The sequence below is a fragment of the Vitis riparia genome, chromosome 13, assembly GCF_004353265.1.
Source record: "Vitis riparia cultivar Riparia Gloire de Montpellier isolate 1030 chromosome 13, EGFV_Vit.rip_1.0, whole genome shotgun sequence".
Lineage (NCBI taxonomy): Eukaryota > Viridiplantae > Streptophyta > Magnoliopsida > Vitales > Vitaceae > Vitis > Vitis riparia.
This window is the reverse complement of record NC_048443.1, coordinates 23,846,105-23,864,913: the sequence shown is the minus strand read 5'-3', so window position 1 is coordinate 23,864,913 and position 18,809 is coordinate 23,846,105. Positions and strand designations below refer to the sequence as shown.

At 30.4% G+C, this 18,809-nt stretch overlaps 1 protein-coding gene across 1 annotated transcript; it reads left to right on the top strand.

Moving 5' to 3' along the window:
* Positions 1 to 13,179: 13,179 nt before the first annotated feature.
* LOC117928767 (MLO-like protein 12) lies at positions 13,180 to 18,372 on the top strand. The gene is made up of 16 exons (XM_034848773.1): positions 13,180 to 13,517; positions 14,366 to 14,424; positions 14,888 to 14,945; positions 15,053 to 15,198; positions 15,290 to 15,409; positions 15,509 to 15,569; positions 15,871 to 15,959; positions 16,078 to 16,152; positions 16,241 to 16,335; positions 16,759 to 16,808; positions 16,908 to 16,948; positions 17,073 to 17,246; positions 17,366 to 17,401; positions 17,496 to 17,557; positions 17,635 to 17,695; positions 17,789 to 18,372. The coding sequence occupies exons 1-16, from the start codon at positions 13,454 to 13,456 to the stop codon at positions 18,233 to 18,235; spliced, it is 1,638 nt and encodes a 545-aa protein (XP_034704664.1). The 5' UTR covers positions 13,180 to 13,453; the 3' UTR covers positions 18,236 to 18,372.
* The last annotated feature ends 437 nt before the right edge of the window (positions 18,373 to 18,809 follow it).

Below are 18,809 nucleotides of genomic sequence, written 5' to 3'. Positions count from 1 at the left end.
GATTCTAGTTTGTGAAGATGGTGATTCTAACCTTGAAAACCTAGGGATTTTTCGATGACTCTTTTTCCTAGATCCTAACATGTGAGGATTATGGAATCCTCTCTATGGGGATGAAAGTTAAGGTTCCTCTCTTTAGAAGAGTAAATGAAAAGATGCAAGAGTATCTAACCTTAAACTCCTAAGGGGGTTTATATAGACTCTTTTGTGGGCTTAGGTGATCACTTAATCTAGTCTATTAAGTTTTAATTAATTAATTAGCCCTATTAAACTTCAATTAATTAATTAACATCTTCAAAAAAATCATTCATAAGCTTTTGTGCAACCTTGCATACTAAAACGCTATTATGCACATATATGAACCGAAAACCTAACTATTCCTTAAATAATGTGTCACCTAGGAATATAAGTTCAAGAGAAAACACTGAGACCCATAGGAAACTATTGGCTCCCTTAGAATCCAATTGTAAAGTTGACTTAACTTCCAATTACAAAGAGTCAATTGCACTTCAATGTTCTATAATATTAAATCGAGATACAAAGCTCAAGTCTGTGACTTACTAACGACTACATTTAAGCTTTCCATGAACTAGTATTTGTAATCTAACAAGATAGATGTTATCAACCTCTCAAAATTATTTTTATGATCCTTAAGTCTCAGATCCTTCTATTATATAATCAATTGACATACTCTAACTTTAAAAAAGTATGCCAAATCCTAATTAAGGAATTACTACAACCATAGTTTTTATGATCATATTCTTAGAATAACCCAAGGGGATACATTATCTCAAACCCACGAGATATCGTAGTGTCTATTTTGAGAATACATGTTACCCATATTTCTTAAGTAATAGTGGCCCAATACAAAGTAAATGTGTGACCATCTTAGGGTCTTATTCGAAGGTCAAAGTCATTGAAAATCTTAACATTAGCTCAATATCCTCTTAGGTTAAGAGCCTTTATGGTATAGTAGCTTGGTGAGATTATGACTACTTGATAGCTAATGTTATGTCTCACTATAGGTCATGCCCAATGTGTAATCATATACACTAATACACTAACTATGAGAATCTTATCCTAATGACTAAGATAAGTCATCCTTTCAATTAGAAGGTAGTGCACTACAACATCAAATAGATTGTCTAAGTTTATGAACCAGTTGTGAACAACTCTTCTATTTTCAAGGAACCCATAACATGAATTTACCATACAACTCTAAAATGTACTTAAGTCATGTCCAATTTAAGTGATGCAAGGCCTAAATGCTCAATATAAATAATGCATGAAAATGATAGTAAATGGAAAATCGAAATCATAATAAAAAATTAATTAAAATTATTTATTGTTACATTATATTATACTTTTAAGGGCTCTATCCTAACAATATCTCACTAGCCCTTAAAGCATCCTTGGAATACATCTAACACCTATATTATCCCTATGACCATCAAAGACTTTGCTCGATAAAGTCTTGATGAAAGGATCCATCAAATTCTTCACATAAAGTATCTTCTCTATAGCTATATCAACTTTTTGCACTATCTCACAAATAAGGTGGTACTTTCTCTCAATATACTTACCTTTCCAGTGGTTCTTTAGTTTTTTAAAATATGTCACTACCCCATTATTATCACAAAATAATATCATAAATTGTACAATTAAGGGAACTATCCTAAGTCCCATGAGAACTTCTTAAGCCAAATGACTTTCTTTGTAGTTTTAAAAGCCATAACATAGTTGCCTTCCATAGTGGAGTTAGCAATGCAAAATTGCTTCACATTTTCCAACTAATAGTTGCACCACCTAGAATGAACACAAAAACAGAAATAGATCTAATTGAAAGTCTAAATTTGTGTACTCAATGGGTACCAACTCATCGCTATGAACACGAACATAAAATCTCTCATTCTCCTAAGATACTTAAGTACATGTTTGATTGTTGTCCAATGCTCTAGTTCTAGATTATAAAGCACATGTAATTAATTACTGTAAAACATAGGTCTAATATTTATTTGGATGCCCTAATATCAAGAACAAAAATATGGGGATGTATTGATGATATATCGTCAATCAAGGATTGAAATTTCAAATTTTGTTGGTGACATTTCAGATATCAGACCGCTTTGAAACGATTTTGAGTACCAATTATCGAATAAGAGAAATTTCGAGAAAATATTGAAAATATTACCAAAATATCAGCGATATATCGGTTTGGAATCGATAAATTGGTGATTAAATCGGTCGTGGAGGATAAATGGAAAATATCGACGATTTTTCAAGTTTTTTTTGAAAAATTTGAAAATTCATCCGACGATCAGATTCGAATTTTTGATGATCCAATGGCTCAGATTTCACCCATGTTTTTATATCATCATTTCATTTTATATTATATTTTTATTTTTTAACATTTTTTCATATTTATCTCATTAATCCTATTTTTAAAAATTATTATCACTCACTCTTACATTTTTTTTTTATATTTATCCCTTCAATTTAATTTAATTTAAATGTTTTTATTTTAAAATATTAAAAATATAATTTTACCCAAAAAATTGCTATTATATAAAAAATTAAGAAAGTTCTAATATTTTATAAATTAAAATTAATTTGATAAAATAAATTATTAATAATTTTAATTATTTAAATAAATTAATGTTAATGGAAAAAGTTGTTACCACATATTTTAAATAAAATTTTAGAAATTAAATATCAAATAAAATATTTTATATAATTTAATTTAATTTTTCATTTAAAATGTAATAAATATTTTAAATAAATATTGTTTTCAACAAGATGGACTCCCTTTATTTAATAATATGATGGAACCACATCGATCTTCATTTTGGTACTAAAGACTATTACAATGTCATATGTATTATGTTTATGTATAAATTGTTTTTATTCAATAAAATCAAATATTTCTTAACTCAATTATAACTTTATACACTTCCAAAATTCATATTTATTATTCTTAAAATCCAAGTATTGAATCAACTGATATATCTTTGCTTACCAATGTTTTTTTTTTTTTTTACCATATCTACGTCAATTACACTTACAAAATAACTTTAAAATGTGTATTCTTACTTGTTTTATCTTTTTTTTTTGGAGTTTTTCGAAGTATTCCTATGAATTTTGAATAATTTTCGCTCCACTGATATTTGTGAAAAAATATCCACCTCCGATATATTTGTAAAATCAAAATATCGATATATTTGTGATTACTGATATTTTCATCCTTATTGTCAATACATCGTGTATTGAAGAAGATGAAAATGATATATTGGTAAGATATATCGATTGACGAAAATATCAGAATTTATCGTGAAAAATTAATGACATAAGCGAAAAATTGGCACTAGATGCAAAAAATCGCCAAATTATTTATGATATTTTGACAAAAAATTGTTGATTAATTCATGGATATTTCTACTGCAATACGCTTGATCTGATGGCCCAGATCACGCCCGTGCTGATCTAACAACCCAAATCGTGCTTGTGTTTTTTAAACCTAATGCAACAGTCAAATGGGTGATCCAAGGGCCAAGATTAAATCTGAGAGATGATCCAGTAGTTGGGAAGTGATCCCAACGAATATTTGATGATCAAACAGTCAGGTTTTGCCTAAATTTCGATCCAACAACCATAAATGATTTCTGATGTTAAAATCACTTTCCAATAATTATTTTGACCAAATTTTTTCTATAAATAGCTTATTCTCAACCCATTTCATCCACAATTCATTCCAAAGTGTATTGATATCTTTTTACTTTTTTTTTTTTTTTTGTGATTATTCTCACAATCTTATAAATTTGGGAATTTAGTGCTCAAGTTTGTGGATTAACTTCAAACCAAGGTTGCTTAATTATTGTAAGGTATGTTTGTTTTAATTTAAATTATTTTTACATTAAATTTAAATTATTTAATCAATAGAATTTAAGTTATTTATTTAATTTTAATTATAGTTTAATGTTATTTTTTAATACATTAGTACATCTTCAATAGATATATGTAAATTAACTTAGGATAGTTATACATAAGTTAGTTTTAAATGTATGATTTAATTTTATTTTGATATTCAAATGTAATAATAGCCCACCATTAATAAATAAACTTAGTACATTTTTAAATTAGTATAGCATTGAATTAAAATTAGTACATTTTTACAATTAATTAGTATATTTTTAATAAATTTAAGTAAATTAACTTAGCATAGTCATACATTTGAATCACATAATTATTACATTTGGAATAAGTTAGTTTTAAATTAATGATTTAATTTTATTTTGATATTCAAGTGTAATAAACTTTGTACATTTTTAAATTAGTATAGCATTGAATTTAAATTAGTACATTTTTACAATTAATTATTATATTTTCAATAGATTTATATAAATTAACTTAATATATATAGTGATACATTTGAATCACATAATTAGTACGTTTGCAATAATTTAGTTTTAAAGTAATGATTTAATTTTATTTTGATATTCAAGTGTAATAATAACCATTGTTTTAAAAACCGGACCTTTCGACTGATCGAACTGTCGACCGGTGAACTTTCCGATTTGGTCTATCTCAATGAACTATTTCATGGTCAAACCAACATTGAACCATTCAAACCAATTGCTGAACCGTTGAACCGGACAAATCATTCTGTTTTTTTTTACAAACCGACCAAACCTTAATTGTTACAAATATTTGTTTACTATTAAGAGGCCTATTATCCATCAAACCCATTTCATGCCCAATACTTTTAAAACTGAAACTAATTATAAGCCTATATTTGGTCAAAGCCATTAGGCCCAATCTAATAACAAAAAAGCTTGTAAAACTTATATTTGGGTCATGCCTCTAGGCCGAATTTGCTAGCATGTTTGGCTTACAAGGGATGTTGAAGGTATTTATAGAGCACATAGAATTCATGTGCTTCCGATGTGGGACTGGGACTGAGACTAATTAGAGGTAAAACATTGCTTCTTGGAGGGTTGGACGGATCTCTTAAAAATTAAAGTTCGAAGTCTTTGAACCATTGAGCATTGCACCATATTTATTAATTGATGTTGTTAAAAAATATATATTATAAGAATCTAATATTAATGTTTTTATTTAAATTTTTTATCATGTAAAATCTTTAAAGAAATGTAAATATTTAAATTATTGTTTATTTTTATAATAATAATATAATAATAATTATAAAAAATAATATAAATTAATTAATAGAATAATTTTAAAACAATAAAATACAAAGACAAAAAGATAAAATTAAATATTATAAACTTTTTCATCTTAAATATATCTTCATTCTTAAATATTACATATTTCTATTTAATAAAATTTAAAATATTAAACTTTATCATTTAATTTAATATACCAAATATAAAAATCAAACATTATTAAAAATTGTAATTTTATATATTTTTAATTTTTTTACAATTATTTTTAATTTATATAATATATAAATAATATATTTATTACATCACTGGTTCAATCGCGGTTCGACTGCCTGTCCTACTAATGAACCGTGAACTGGTAATTTTTTTCGTTCGATGACCGATCCGGTTCTGAAAACATTGATAATAATCTACTGAAAATAAATTAACTTAATACATTTTTAAATTAGTAGAACATTGAATTTAAATTAGTATATTTTTACAATTAATTATTGTATTTTCAATAGATTTAAGTAAATTAACTTAGCATAGTTATATATTTGAATCACATAATTAGTACATTTGTAATAATTTAGTTTTAAATTTATGATTTAATTTTATTTTGATATTTAAGTGTAATAATAGCCTATTGAGAATAAATTAACTTAGTACTTTTTTAAATTAGTATATCATTGAATTTAAATTAATACATTTTTATAATCAATTAGTATATTTTCAATAGATTTAAGTAAATTAACTTAACATAGTTCTAAGTTTGAATCACATAATTAGTAAATTTCCAATAAGTGGATGAAATTAATGATTTAATTTTAGTATTTTATATTATTAATAGCATTAAACTTAAATTACTTCAATTTGATGTTATGCATAGTTCACTTTCAATTGCAATTGAATTTAATATTAGTTTTATATTCAAGTTAAATAATAGTCAATTGTATACTCAATTTCTTTTATTTTTAAATCACATAATTAGTTCATTTAAGTTCATTAAATTAATGGTATAATGTTTCAAGTTGAAGAGAATGAATAGCGAAAGTGGAAATGTAGGTGAGGTGGCATAGCAGGATGAGATCTAGCTTGGAAGCATTGTACACCAGTGGAAGGAAACATAAATGAGACAATTTGTAACTACTGTGAACTGTTGATGAAGAGTGGAGGCATTACTCAATTCAAGTTCCATTTATCACATACAAGCCCATATTCGAACACCAAAAAGTGTCTTAGAGTGCCCACCAAAGTGAAAAAAGAGATATGAGATCTTTTGCATAAAAAAAACCAAAGCAAAGAAATATATAGATATAAAAAACATTCATGCTCAATTATGTAACACAATGAGGGGTAGCCATAAACATGTCATAGACGAGGATGATGATAATGATGATGATGAAGATGTGTAAATGTATTTGACAGTATACACCCTGATGAACGAGATGCTTATTGAGCTGCAATTCATGCCTTGAAAGCGACAAAATGAGATTGATAACAACATGAAACGTTTGTGGGAAGCAAACGTAAAATAAGGGAATCATCACATCCTAGTGATGCACCAAGGCCGATGTGGAAATCACATAGTATGTGACATTCGAAACCATCACCACCTATTACCCCATCGCTATATGAGTCTTCTACAACAAGACAAGGAAATATCAAAGATTTATTTAAATGTGGTTTCATTAAAGAGATGATGGGATACTTAATAAGCAAATTCTTCATATATGAGAGCATCACACCCTACAAAGCAAACTCTCACCACTTTAAGAATATGATTATCGGTGCACAACAAGCAGGTAATTGTTAATTACTCTATTTTTATATCATTTAAGTAAGTGTACTATTTTGTGACATGTTTTAAATATTTCTTACATATGAATTGCAAGAATATGAATCAAACCTCCATTTCCATATGAAATAAAGAACAAGTACTTCAAAATGGAGTATAGCGAAATGGAAGCTTATGTGAACCAACAAAGAGAAAAATGGAAAACTTATGGGTGCACAATAATGTTCGATAGATGGATAGAGTCAACAAAATTAAGTATAATTAATTTCATGACTTATTCAAAAGGGATTAAAGTCTTTTTTAAATTAGTCAATGCATCCAACAATATCAAAGACCACAAATATATATATATATATATATATATATATATATATTTGAGTTGTTGAAGAGTGTTATCAAATATGTTGGGGAAGAAAACATAGTCCAACTTGTCACAGACAATGGGTTGATGTTCGTGAAAGTAGGGAAGCTGTTTATAAAAAAGTTTTACATATATTAAACTTCATATGCAACACACTGCATTGACTTAATGTTTGAAGATATCAACAAAAGACCAAATGTTGTAAAGGTGATAGGCAATGCCTGTAAGATAACCAACTTCACTTACAATTATGATTGGTTACTTGAATAAATGAGAAAGTTTTGTGGTAGAGGCATTTTTCGACCTGGAGCTATGAGGTTTGCCACCAATTATATTGCTCTTGACAACTTTCTGAAAAAAAAAGGTTAATTTGAAAAAATTGTTTACGAGTGATGAATAAACACAACACAAGCTTGGTCAGAAAAAAATTAGACAAGAAATGAAGAAATTAATGTTCGACCATCTATATTGGGACAAAATGGTAAAAGTAGTTTCATTATATGAGCCATTATATGTGGTACTTTGACTCGTAGATTTAAAAGTTGTTTCCACCATGCCTTTTATGCATGAGCTTATGCAAGTGATGAAATAGAATCTCATTTGTCTACATGTTAGAGAATGGATGTTCTAAATAATCAAAGGTCGTTGGAAAAAAACACTCAAACATCCACTTTATGCAGCAAGTAATTAAGTACTATTTATCTTCATAAGTTATTAGTTTTGATTTATATAATTTTCTCTTACAAAATACTAACTCTACTTAATTTTGTTGTAGTATTCTTCTTAAATTCAAGGTTTTAATATAGGAGTGGAGTTGGCAACGATCCCGAGCTACTTTAAGCGGTCCATGAAGTTTTTGCTAAATTAGTCCCAATAGCTGAAACGTTTGGTCAATTTGGAAATGAGGTAAACTAAAAACTGTTATATTACCCAATTTAATTAAACAATAATTTTATTCATCAATCCATTTCAATATTTACTAAAAATATGATATTGATATATTGAATATTGAATACATAACTTGTACTTTTTCGAGATGCAAAGAGAGGATTCAATGATTGAGCGACGATTGCAGCAAGGTCAACTATAGTCCCCGGTGAGTAATATTTCTTAACAGAAAACTAAATTGATTATCATTATCGTAAATTTACAACACAAGTATTTATATAATTATGGATTTGGTTATAGCCGAATGGTGGTTTATATATGGAAACGATACGCCTATATTGAGGAAGTTAGTCATCAAAGTTCTTTTCACAAACTACATCATCTTCTACCTATGAGAGAAATTGGAGCACATTTGCTCTCATCCACATGATTGTAACAATTAGTTTTTTATTTATTTATTATAACATAAAACTAAAGCTACGCGATATGGAGATAAAAAATGATAAAGTTGTTAAGAAAGATTACCTTGAATTTCTTCACATTTCAGTCAAGGTAAGTGAAAAAGAGGATAATCAACTATTCCAATGAGTCAAATCTCTGTACTTGGATTCTGACGATGAAAATCCCGATCCACGAATTGCCACTTATGCTGGAGAATTTGGTGTTAATGTTGAATGAGTGTTTTTTTGAAGAAGTTTATAGTGAGAGTTTAGTAAAGACATTAAGGATTCATTTTAGGCAACATTGAATTCCCAATGTTCGATTGACTCCATAAGTGTTGGGGAAAGTAGTAGACTTAGCGTTGCTGGTATTTATGCTTTTGACTACAATGGTTCAAGAGGTGAAACTGATGATGAAAGTGATAATGTGAGAAATGATGGAGGAGATTTTGTGAAACAACAACAAAGTCAATATCCAATGAGCCAATTCACTTGTGAAAATGATTTCATGTACTACACACAAGATGAAGACCATGATTCTAGAAGAATTGGACTAGACATATAAGCTATTAGGAAGTGGTACATATGAAGAGAATGAATGATGACACCATTTAACAAGGAGTTATTTTCAGCTAATTTTGAGTCTATGAGTATAGAGACTCAATTTAGTGAATTGAATCAGTTTGTGCCATTGACTCTGTCGTCGTAATAAGCACTGTTTTCGGGTTGGAAGGCATAACCCGTCTTTGCTTGCCTACCTTGTTAGGAGTTTTAGTTCATCCCCGCTTAGGGGAGCGAAGGCACTTATGCATCCGGATTCCATTCCATTCTTTTTAAGCTCACACCGGGAGAAAGGTTGCTTGCTTTTGGTCAGCTGTTCCCAAGGAGTCTTTCAGAAGATGTGGCACAATTTGTTTTGTTAGAAAAGTCCTTGTTTCATTCAGTTAGTGTTTCTAATAGGGCATGAAAATGCAAGATTTGAATTGGTATAATAGAATAAGCGATCAAAGCACACTTTCAAATGAGGCTAACGTTTACCTTCCTTATGTGAAGGGTTATGGTCAATCTTCGCAAAATTATGTGATGGGCTCAAGTTCAATCGATGAAAAGTATGGTATGTTTAGCTATTCTCCTTCTACACAAATGTCATACCACGTTCCATATCAGATACAAGAACTATTTGACACGAGCACATGGATGAACCTTGAATATCCTATCCATGTAGAGGCAGTGGGTAGGACTCAAGATATCTATGCATGGTATGTTTGGATTTTTAATCAATAATATTGAGGTTCAGTGAGTTAGTACAATATTGTCTCCAACAATAAGATGAGATTCCTTCATTTACCAATTCCATTGAACCACATCGATTATCATTTTGGTACTAAAAGGGTCATTACAATGTAATATGTACAATTTATCGATATTTAATGAAATCAAATCTTTCATGTAGCTTCATAACGAGTGTATACTTACAAAATTCACATTTTTTATTGATCGATACGATATAATTAAATTTAATATCGCAAATCATACCATACATATATTAATTTCTCCAACAAAACAACTTTAAAATGTCAATTATACTTCTAATTTCATTTCTAAAAGTTTTTTTTTTTTTTTACATTACCATGAGTTTTGATCAATTTTTAGCCCACCAATATTTTGTTTCAAAATATCCATCGATATATCCCGATATGACCAAGTCCATTAAGCTTGGGGCCAAACCTGTAATTTGGGCAACTTCATTATTGACATCAAGAACAAGTGATTGAGCACTATGGTAGGCCATTGGTTCTGTTTTTTTTTTAAAGGTCACAAACTATTGGATGAAGGAAGTTTTTTCCTTGCATCCAAAAGATGCTAATTAAGTCTCTCAAGTCTTAATAGTTAGGTATGACCATAGACCTTATTATATGAAACTTCTACAATGATTGATTAGTTCTCACATGAATAAACTTTTAAGGTATCAAATCAGTATTTACCAAACATTTAATTTGGATCATTTAAAGTGTATGGTAGGATCTAAGTCACTAAATGAAGGCACCAATAATATGACCAAATAAAAAAAAAAAAATCAAAATACAAAACAATAAGATCAAAATACAAAAAAATAAAAATAAATAAAAACACAAAATAATAGAACCGAACTTAACAGAAAATAATGAGATCTAAAGTCACAAATGACACGACTTGATTGATAAGACATTTTATATATGTGTGTGTCTAAAAAGGTGGGAAAAGTTTGGGGTAGAGTTGAATTTAAGTGTTGGTTAGATAAACATCTTATAATTGGAGTAGTTATGAACTTTATGAAGCATCCCCATGGGGATGGTGAGGAGAGAGTATATATAAACTATCATAGATTATCCTACACTTGGAAGATGAAGTATAAAAATGAATAAATATAGCTATAATTTGATTATTCGTCAATAATACTTTAAAGTTACATAATCTATTTAATTTTTTTGTTAAAAAAAAAACCCACAACGGGTATACTACACACACATGAAGTAGAAAAATGAATAAATATAAATATAATTTGATCCTTTGTCAATAATACTTTAAAGTTAAATAATCTATTTAATTTTTTTTATGATTAATTAATAAGGAAACAATTTTTTATTTGATCTTTAGGTTTTTTATTATTTAATATTATTGATAATCTTGTTTAGTAATAATTTGAACCAATCACAATTTCTTTAATTATAGTTGTTTGTTATAGCTTTCGACAAGTTGAAATGATCTAAAATCATAACAAACTCTTCTTAAAATATCTGTTAGGAAATGTTCCAAATTCCTAATTAATATAGATTTTTTTTTTTGTAAATAATATTATATAGAATATTTATAAGTTGATATATTATTGTAATATTAGACTTCCTTATAGAATAAGGAAGATTGTTGGAAATATCTATAAATATTCTAAGTCATAAGGAGAAAAAGTTACGAGATAGAGATGAGTCTCTAAAGACTATATGAGATGGAAGAACGGAAGATACCCGGTGGATCGAGAGGACTCGTGGTAGGGTAGGGATGCGAAGAGTGGGGAAACATAAGATGTTTTGGGAACCCAATAATTATATTTGGTTATGTCCTTTGTAATGTTTTGGTTCTGTCATTTGTAATGTTCTCTATTGTATGGTGAAATAATTCTTTCTCATTCGTGGACGTAAGTATGATTGGCCGAACCACGTTAAAACCTTGTATATCGTTTGTGTTGATTAATTTATCTTTGTGTTCTTGATTAACGATGATTGCATCAAAGCTTCTGCCATCGCAACAATTAATCTCTATTGTTTGAAAGCACACAAATCAACTTATTCTTTAAAAAATGTCTAGATATTTTATTATTAAGGAATATGATATTTGCTCTATATTATTGTTTTCTATGTTGTATTATTTAATTATCTTAATTATAATAATTTAAATTTAAAAGTCTATTTAAATATTTTTTTATTATGATTAATTAGAAAATAAATTTTATTTCATTTCCTGGTTTATTCTTATTTAATATTAATTGGTAATCTTTTTTAGTAATAAGCTGAACTAAATAATAAAAATTAATTAGAATAAATTACTAAATGACTTTTTATTTTATATTTATGTTTTATATTATTATTATTTTTATTTTAATTAACAATAATTTAAAGTCGTATAAACTATTTAAAATCTAAACTGTAACTTTGTTATAACAATAATAATAATAAGCAATTTGAAAACAAATTAGTTTCTTTGGAGGATTAAAGAACTTATTAATTTTTATTAAAAATAAATAAATAAATCTATGCCTTTAAAAAATAAAAAATAAAAAAACTATTTTAAATAATATTTTATATATATAAATTCCTTTTCTAAATATTCTTTTTATTCTTATCTTCTATTTAGTCAACCCCAGAGGTAAGGAGATTCCCTCCCTCATTTTTTTTTTTTTTTTTGTTTATTATTTTATTCTATCAACCCCAGAGGTAAGGACAATTCCATGATTTAAAAGTAAATGATAAACTAGCAAATTTAACTTTAAATTCTATAAGAATGGTAAAATTTATTATTCAAATCAAATTATTTTCAATTTTAATAAATTATATATATAAATATAATGTGACTTTTTACTTAACATTTATCCCAACTATTTTCTTCAATAAACCGAAAAGATATAAATAAAATTTAGAAAATTCATAATATTTTAATTTATGCATACAATTTATAAGATAAAATATAAACATAATAAATACACAAAATAAGTAAATTATAAACTATAAAATTTAGCTTTAAATTTCTATAAGAAGTATAAAAACTCTTTCTAAAATTACTTTGAAACGAGATATAATTCACATATAAACTACCTTTTTCCTTCTATGCGTGCAACTATCCTAGTACTCCTTCAAAATTTGTGGTCTTTCGTGACTACGTTGAGAAAATTCTCTCTTCCGCTGTAGTCAAGATGTAGCCCCCCCAACACGCGTCGATTTTGCCTTTTCTGATAGGCTACACAGTCCCACAAGAAAGCTGTGTAGTGGCATTGAAGAGGTCAACTTGCTTGATATTCGTCTCCTTCATATATTCTACCTTCCCCCTTGGGGAAAATAAAGAAAGCCTCTCTCTCTATTTCCCTATCTCCTTTTGTCGACATTTTGTATAAGTCGAGGCAGTGGTGAGAGGTTTCTGCAGACACTCTATGGTGAATTTGCGGTGAGTTGTGTTCATTGATCATCACTCAGCATCCCTCAACTGGACGCTAGTGTTGTAATTCGGAGTTTTTTGGAGGTATTTTGAGAGCTGAGCACCAGCAGAAAAGGGACTTCGATCCATGGCTGAAGAACTTAAAGATCGTAGTTTGACGGAAACGCCTACTTGGGCTGTTGCAGTGGTCTGTTTTGTGCAATGTTTTCAGAACCGGACCGGTGATCGAACCGGAAAAGTTACCGGTTCACGGTTCACTGGTCGGACCGGCGTCGAACCGCTATCGAACCGGTGACGTCATAAATATATAATTTATATATTATTAAAATTAAAAATAATTATAAAAATTTTAAAATATATATGAATAAATTAAACATCAATAATATTATTTTATATATTTGATATTATCAAATTAAATCATATTAAATGAAATGTAAATTTTAACTAATTTATAATTTTTAAAATATTATATTATTTTTATTTAATATTATAAAAAATTAAAATCCAATATATATAGTTTTGTTTGGCATATCAAATAACAAATCACGTGTAGCCGAGTGGTGTCCTAGTTCACTTACAAAACTAGAGGTCCCAGCTTCAAATCCCCTTGTTGCATTTGTAAAATTTTTTTCATTGATGTTATCTTTGCAATCCCACATCGGTTTGTGGGAGAAATAAGGATGTAAAGGATGCCTATAAAAGGTATCCTTGTTGAAAGCTACAGCACGCCCACCTTGTGGGCTCATTAAATGGTTTGGGTGTAGGCTTTGTCATGCAAAGACATGGCCCAGTATGGCTTATGGCCTACAGCTTTTAATATTTTATACACTGGGCTTGCTAAATAATGGGCCAATATGGACTGTTCGGTTCGTTTGGAACCGTCCGGTTCTACCGGTTCACCGGTTCGACCGCTGGTTCAGGCGGTTCGTAACCGGTCCAATAGCTAAACGGTTTAATAGAGTGGACCGGACCGGAAATGTGACCGGTCGACGGTTGAACCGGTTGGACCGGCCGGTCCGGTCCGGTTTTTAAAACATTGGTTTTGTGTTGCTTGCTGTTTCGATCTTCATCGAACATATTATTCATCATATTGGATCGGTAAGGCTGCTTAATTAGTAGTTTGCTTTGTTGGAGAACTCCATGGATGCTGCTCATCATTCATCAAATACTTTTCTTGGTGATGATATCCATGGAAGCATTGTCTCTTTCTTTCTTTTCTCCTGGAAATTTGCATTGAATTCACCTGTGGCCCAGCTATTGATTTCTCTACTGCTAGAAAGGAAAACAATAAATGGTGGCGTGTATTTCCTTCCTAACTTTGGGTTTTGGATATTTCTTGCTTTTAATGTTCCAATATATTTTCAACAGAACAGGTGAAGTCCTGAAAACAGTAAAAGTTGGCAGCTAGTGTCAAAATATGCATTAAAAAAACTCAAAAAATAAGCACTTAATTTTCAAAAAAATTAGTAGAGATAAAATAGTAGGTGGATAGAGTAAGAGAAATTAAATTTTCATATTCATGAGTGGATTTGATTCTGATCAGTTCTGACTTCAATTGCAGTGGTTAGCAAGAAGAAACAAGCGAGCCCTTTGTGAAGCTCTGGAAAAGATCAAAGCAGGTGACTCTTTTGGCTTCTTCTCAATGAGAATAGTTCTTCCATAATATCACTGCTATATATATATATCCAAGGTCTAACCATTTTCTATCTTGGTTTGTGGTGTGAAGAGCTTATGCTGTTGGGATTCATGTCCTTGCTGCTTACAGTATTACAAACTCCCATTTCAAAGATATGCATTTCTAAGAGTGTTGGATCCACTTGGTACCCTTGTGATGTTGATGAGAAAAAATTTAAAAACACATGCGGCACTGACGTAAGTTCATAAAATTTCTATCTTACATATATGAATCCTTCTGAACTCCAGAAATATTGACTGAAAAGGTGTTTCCCACCCTCTTTTTCAGTCAGGAAAAGTCCCATTTGTGTCTTACTATGGGATCCATCAGCTCCATATATTTATCTTTGTGCTAGCTCTCTTTCATGTGATCTACTGCGTGGCCACCTTGGCTTTGGGAACATACAAGGTATACAACAATATACACACAATCTCAGCATATATAGTTTGTCAATTTCTCAGTTTGTTTGTGTATATGGTTATTGGATGCTTGTTTCTTGGATTGCAGATGAGAAGATGGAAGACTTGGGAGGATGAAACCAGGACAGCTGAATATCAATACTCTCATGGTAATTAAAGTCTCCAGCTGTCCTGGGACCCTTATCTTATCTATGGTTAGCCAACTCGTATGGTTCCCACTTGGTCTGAAAGTCATCATCACATATCCACATCCTTAAATATAACATATTTTAGAGACACTTGGAAGTCTTTTATTGAAAAAAATGGACTGACTTTTGTGCTAACGTACACATTTTGAAGAGGTTATATAGAAAATTATTATGTTTTCAAATAAAGAAAAACATCACATACTTTTTTTTGTACTTTATTTTATGGCCCATGTGACACTTTGATTACGTTGTGTTGTTGCAGATCCAGAGAGGTTTAGGTATGCAAGGGAAACATCCTTTGGGCGCAGGCATTTGAATTTCTGGAGCAGCTCTCCTGTTCTCCTATGGATTGTAAGATTTTTTCTCCATTTTCTCGGGAAAATGAAAATTACAATTGGCAATTGTTATTGAAAATATAACAACCTTCTATATAACCTTCTTTTTTTCTTTTCTTTTTCCATTCCATCAGGTGTGCTTCTTTAGACAATTCTACGGATCGGTTCACAGAGATGACTATCTTGCTTTAAGACATGGATTTATCGTGGTAAGTTGAACATCTGAATATATAAACCAAGTTGAGCACACTCAAGAAAGAATCCCAAACCCAAATTGATCTACCAATTGATTCTCAGGCACATTTGGCACCCGAAAGCGAAAGAAAATTTGATTTCCGGAAGTACATCCACAGATCACTTGAAGAGGACTTCAAAGCCGTAGTGGGCATCAGGTTGGTCCTCTCTATATACACTTGGAATTTTAAGTCCCGTTTGCTAACTGTTTTTTAAAACACTCCTTATTTCTTTAGGAGAAAAAAAAAAATTGAAAACCACATTCCCAACTAGAAAACAAAAGAAGATTTTTGTTCTTAAAAAAAAAAAAGAAAAAAAAAAGAGTATTTAGAAAAAACATTTTTTTTATAGTTATTTTCATTTGTTTTGTAAGCATTATTAAAAATTATTTTTAAAATATAGAAAATAAGTTATAAATATTTTAGGCTTTCAAAAGTTCTTGTCTAATAAAATATAAAATAGCTTTCAAAAAATATTTTTTAGAACCATTTTTCAGAACACTTTTCAAAGAGAGCCTTGTTTCCTTGTTTAGATCTCTTATCTTACCACCATGGGGCATATGCCCTTTATCTTTTGTGCAGCCCAGTAATATGGTTCTGTGCAATATTGTTCCTACTCACCAACACACATGGTAAGCTTAATCCTCGTACCATTCTTTGGTAGCTAGTTACAGTTGGTCGTGACTTTGAGGCCATGAGAGACTGAGAAATTTTCTGTTGTTTTTGGGCAGGGTGGTATTCTTACTTTTGGCTTCCATTCATCCCCTTAATTGTAAGCACAATTTCATTACAATACTTCATTTCTCCAGAATTGGTTTTCAGTTTTCACATATATGATTTTGGGTTGAGGGGCAATAAGGATGACAAGTTTGGTTGAATCAATGTGAATGTTGCAGATACTGCTCTTGGTGGGAACAAAGCTACAAGTGATAATAACCGAATTGGGATTGAGGATTGCAGAGAGAGGTGTTGTGGTGAAGGGTACACCAATAGTTGAGCCAGGCGACCACCTCTTTTGGTTCAATCGCCCCAGCCTCATGCTCTTTCTGATCAACTTCGTTCTCTTTCTGGTATTTCTCAGTTACATCCACTCTATTTACCCTTTCTTTGATCCCATGGTGGCTCACATAATACTATGGTACATTCTAACTATTTCTATGCTACTTGTGTCTTGTTTCTTAAATCACAGAATGCATTTCAGCTGGCTTTCTTTGCATGGAGCACGGTGAGCAAAGCAATCGACTCAAACCTCTCTTTTCTTCCCCCTCCTCCTCTTTGCAGTGTCTCATGGCTTTTGTTTTTCTTTTCTGATCTTTCAGTATGGGTTGAAATCTTGCTATCATGACACTACTGAAGATTATGTCATCAGGATCACAATGGGGTGAGTTTCATCACAACGATACAACCTGCATATACTAAGGAGCAATTGCTGATTCTGTGTGTCGTTGATTTGTTCAGGGTCATGACACAGGTACTGTGCAGTTATGTGACACTCCCACTCTATGCCTTAGTGACACAGGTAAGAAAAGATCCAAATGAAAATTCTGGCTTAATCACATATAGTTTTTGAAGATTAAAGAAGAAGTAATGAGATTTTTCTTGATATATACAGATGGGCACCACCATGAGATCGACTGTTTTTAATGACAAAGTAGCCGTGGCTCTAAGAGACTGGCACGAGACGGCCAGAAAGCACACAAGACACGGGCACTCGGATGGTGTGTCCCCACAGTCAAGTAGGCCATCGACCCCATCATATGGGATGTCCCCAGTTCATCTGTTGCAAAGCTACGACAACAACACTCCTGATATGTCTCCAGTGGCATCTAACTACGACAACGAACGGTGGTATGGAGAAGGATCAGGGTCTCTAGGGAAGAAGGATGATGATGAGCAAAGGCCAGAGAATTTTGAATCGAGAGAGCCGGGACGAGGGACTCAAGACTCAAGCTCAGCCCAATTGGCCCTCGGACCCCTCCCCATTCAAACTCAACATGAGATCAACATCACTTCATCAGAGTTCTCATTTCGTAGGAGCCCAAGGAGCCCAAGGCCATGACTTCGATGATGCGAAGGATGATTAATTGAGGACAAAACTCCGCGTATTGATTTGGTATTTTGTTTTTCCTTTCTGCAGTTTGTATTTTGCATGTACATTTGTTATACTTGTAATTCAATTTATGTTTCTTCAATTCAGCATTTGTCTAAGGTGGTGTTTGTTTTCTTACTTAATTCTAAATAAAACCTTAATACTTAATAGTGTTAAATATTAAGTTGTTCGTTTTTGTAGTATTAAAAAGTAAAGAAAAACTAATATGTTATTTTTACTATTTAGAAAAAGTTATATATTTTAGTTTTTTCTATTTAGTAAAAAATTTATAATAAATCATAAAAAAATATAAAAACAAATAACCTAAATTCTAAAAACAAATTACTTTCAACAAAAAGCCAAAAAAACAAACACCGCCTAAAATGATGGATATCCATTAAAAGCAAGGTTTTGCTTAAAAACCTAGTCCTTCAAACGCTTGAAGTTGTATAATAAGCACTCTTTAAATAAAGCTTTAGGATGCCTAACTTATAAATTTGATGTAATTGAGTTCAAATATACAACTTCGTTGTAAATTTAAGAC

Bases quoted from the DNA above. Each gene is read 5' to 3' on its own strand.
- LOC117928767 (XM_034848773.1), top strand. From the start codon at position 13,454: ATGGCTGAAGAACTTAAAGATCGTAGTTTGACGGAAACGCCTACTTGG. The intron at 14,425-14,887 runs GTAAGGCTGCTT...CTTCAATTGCAG, and splicing joins TTATTCATCATATTGGATCG to TGGTTAGCAAGAAGAAACAA. The intron at 15,570-15,870 runs GTAATTAAAGTC...GTGTTGTTGCAG, and splicing joins TGAATATCAATACTCTCATG to ATCCAGAGAGGTTTAGGTAT.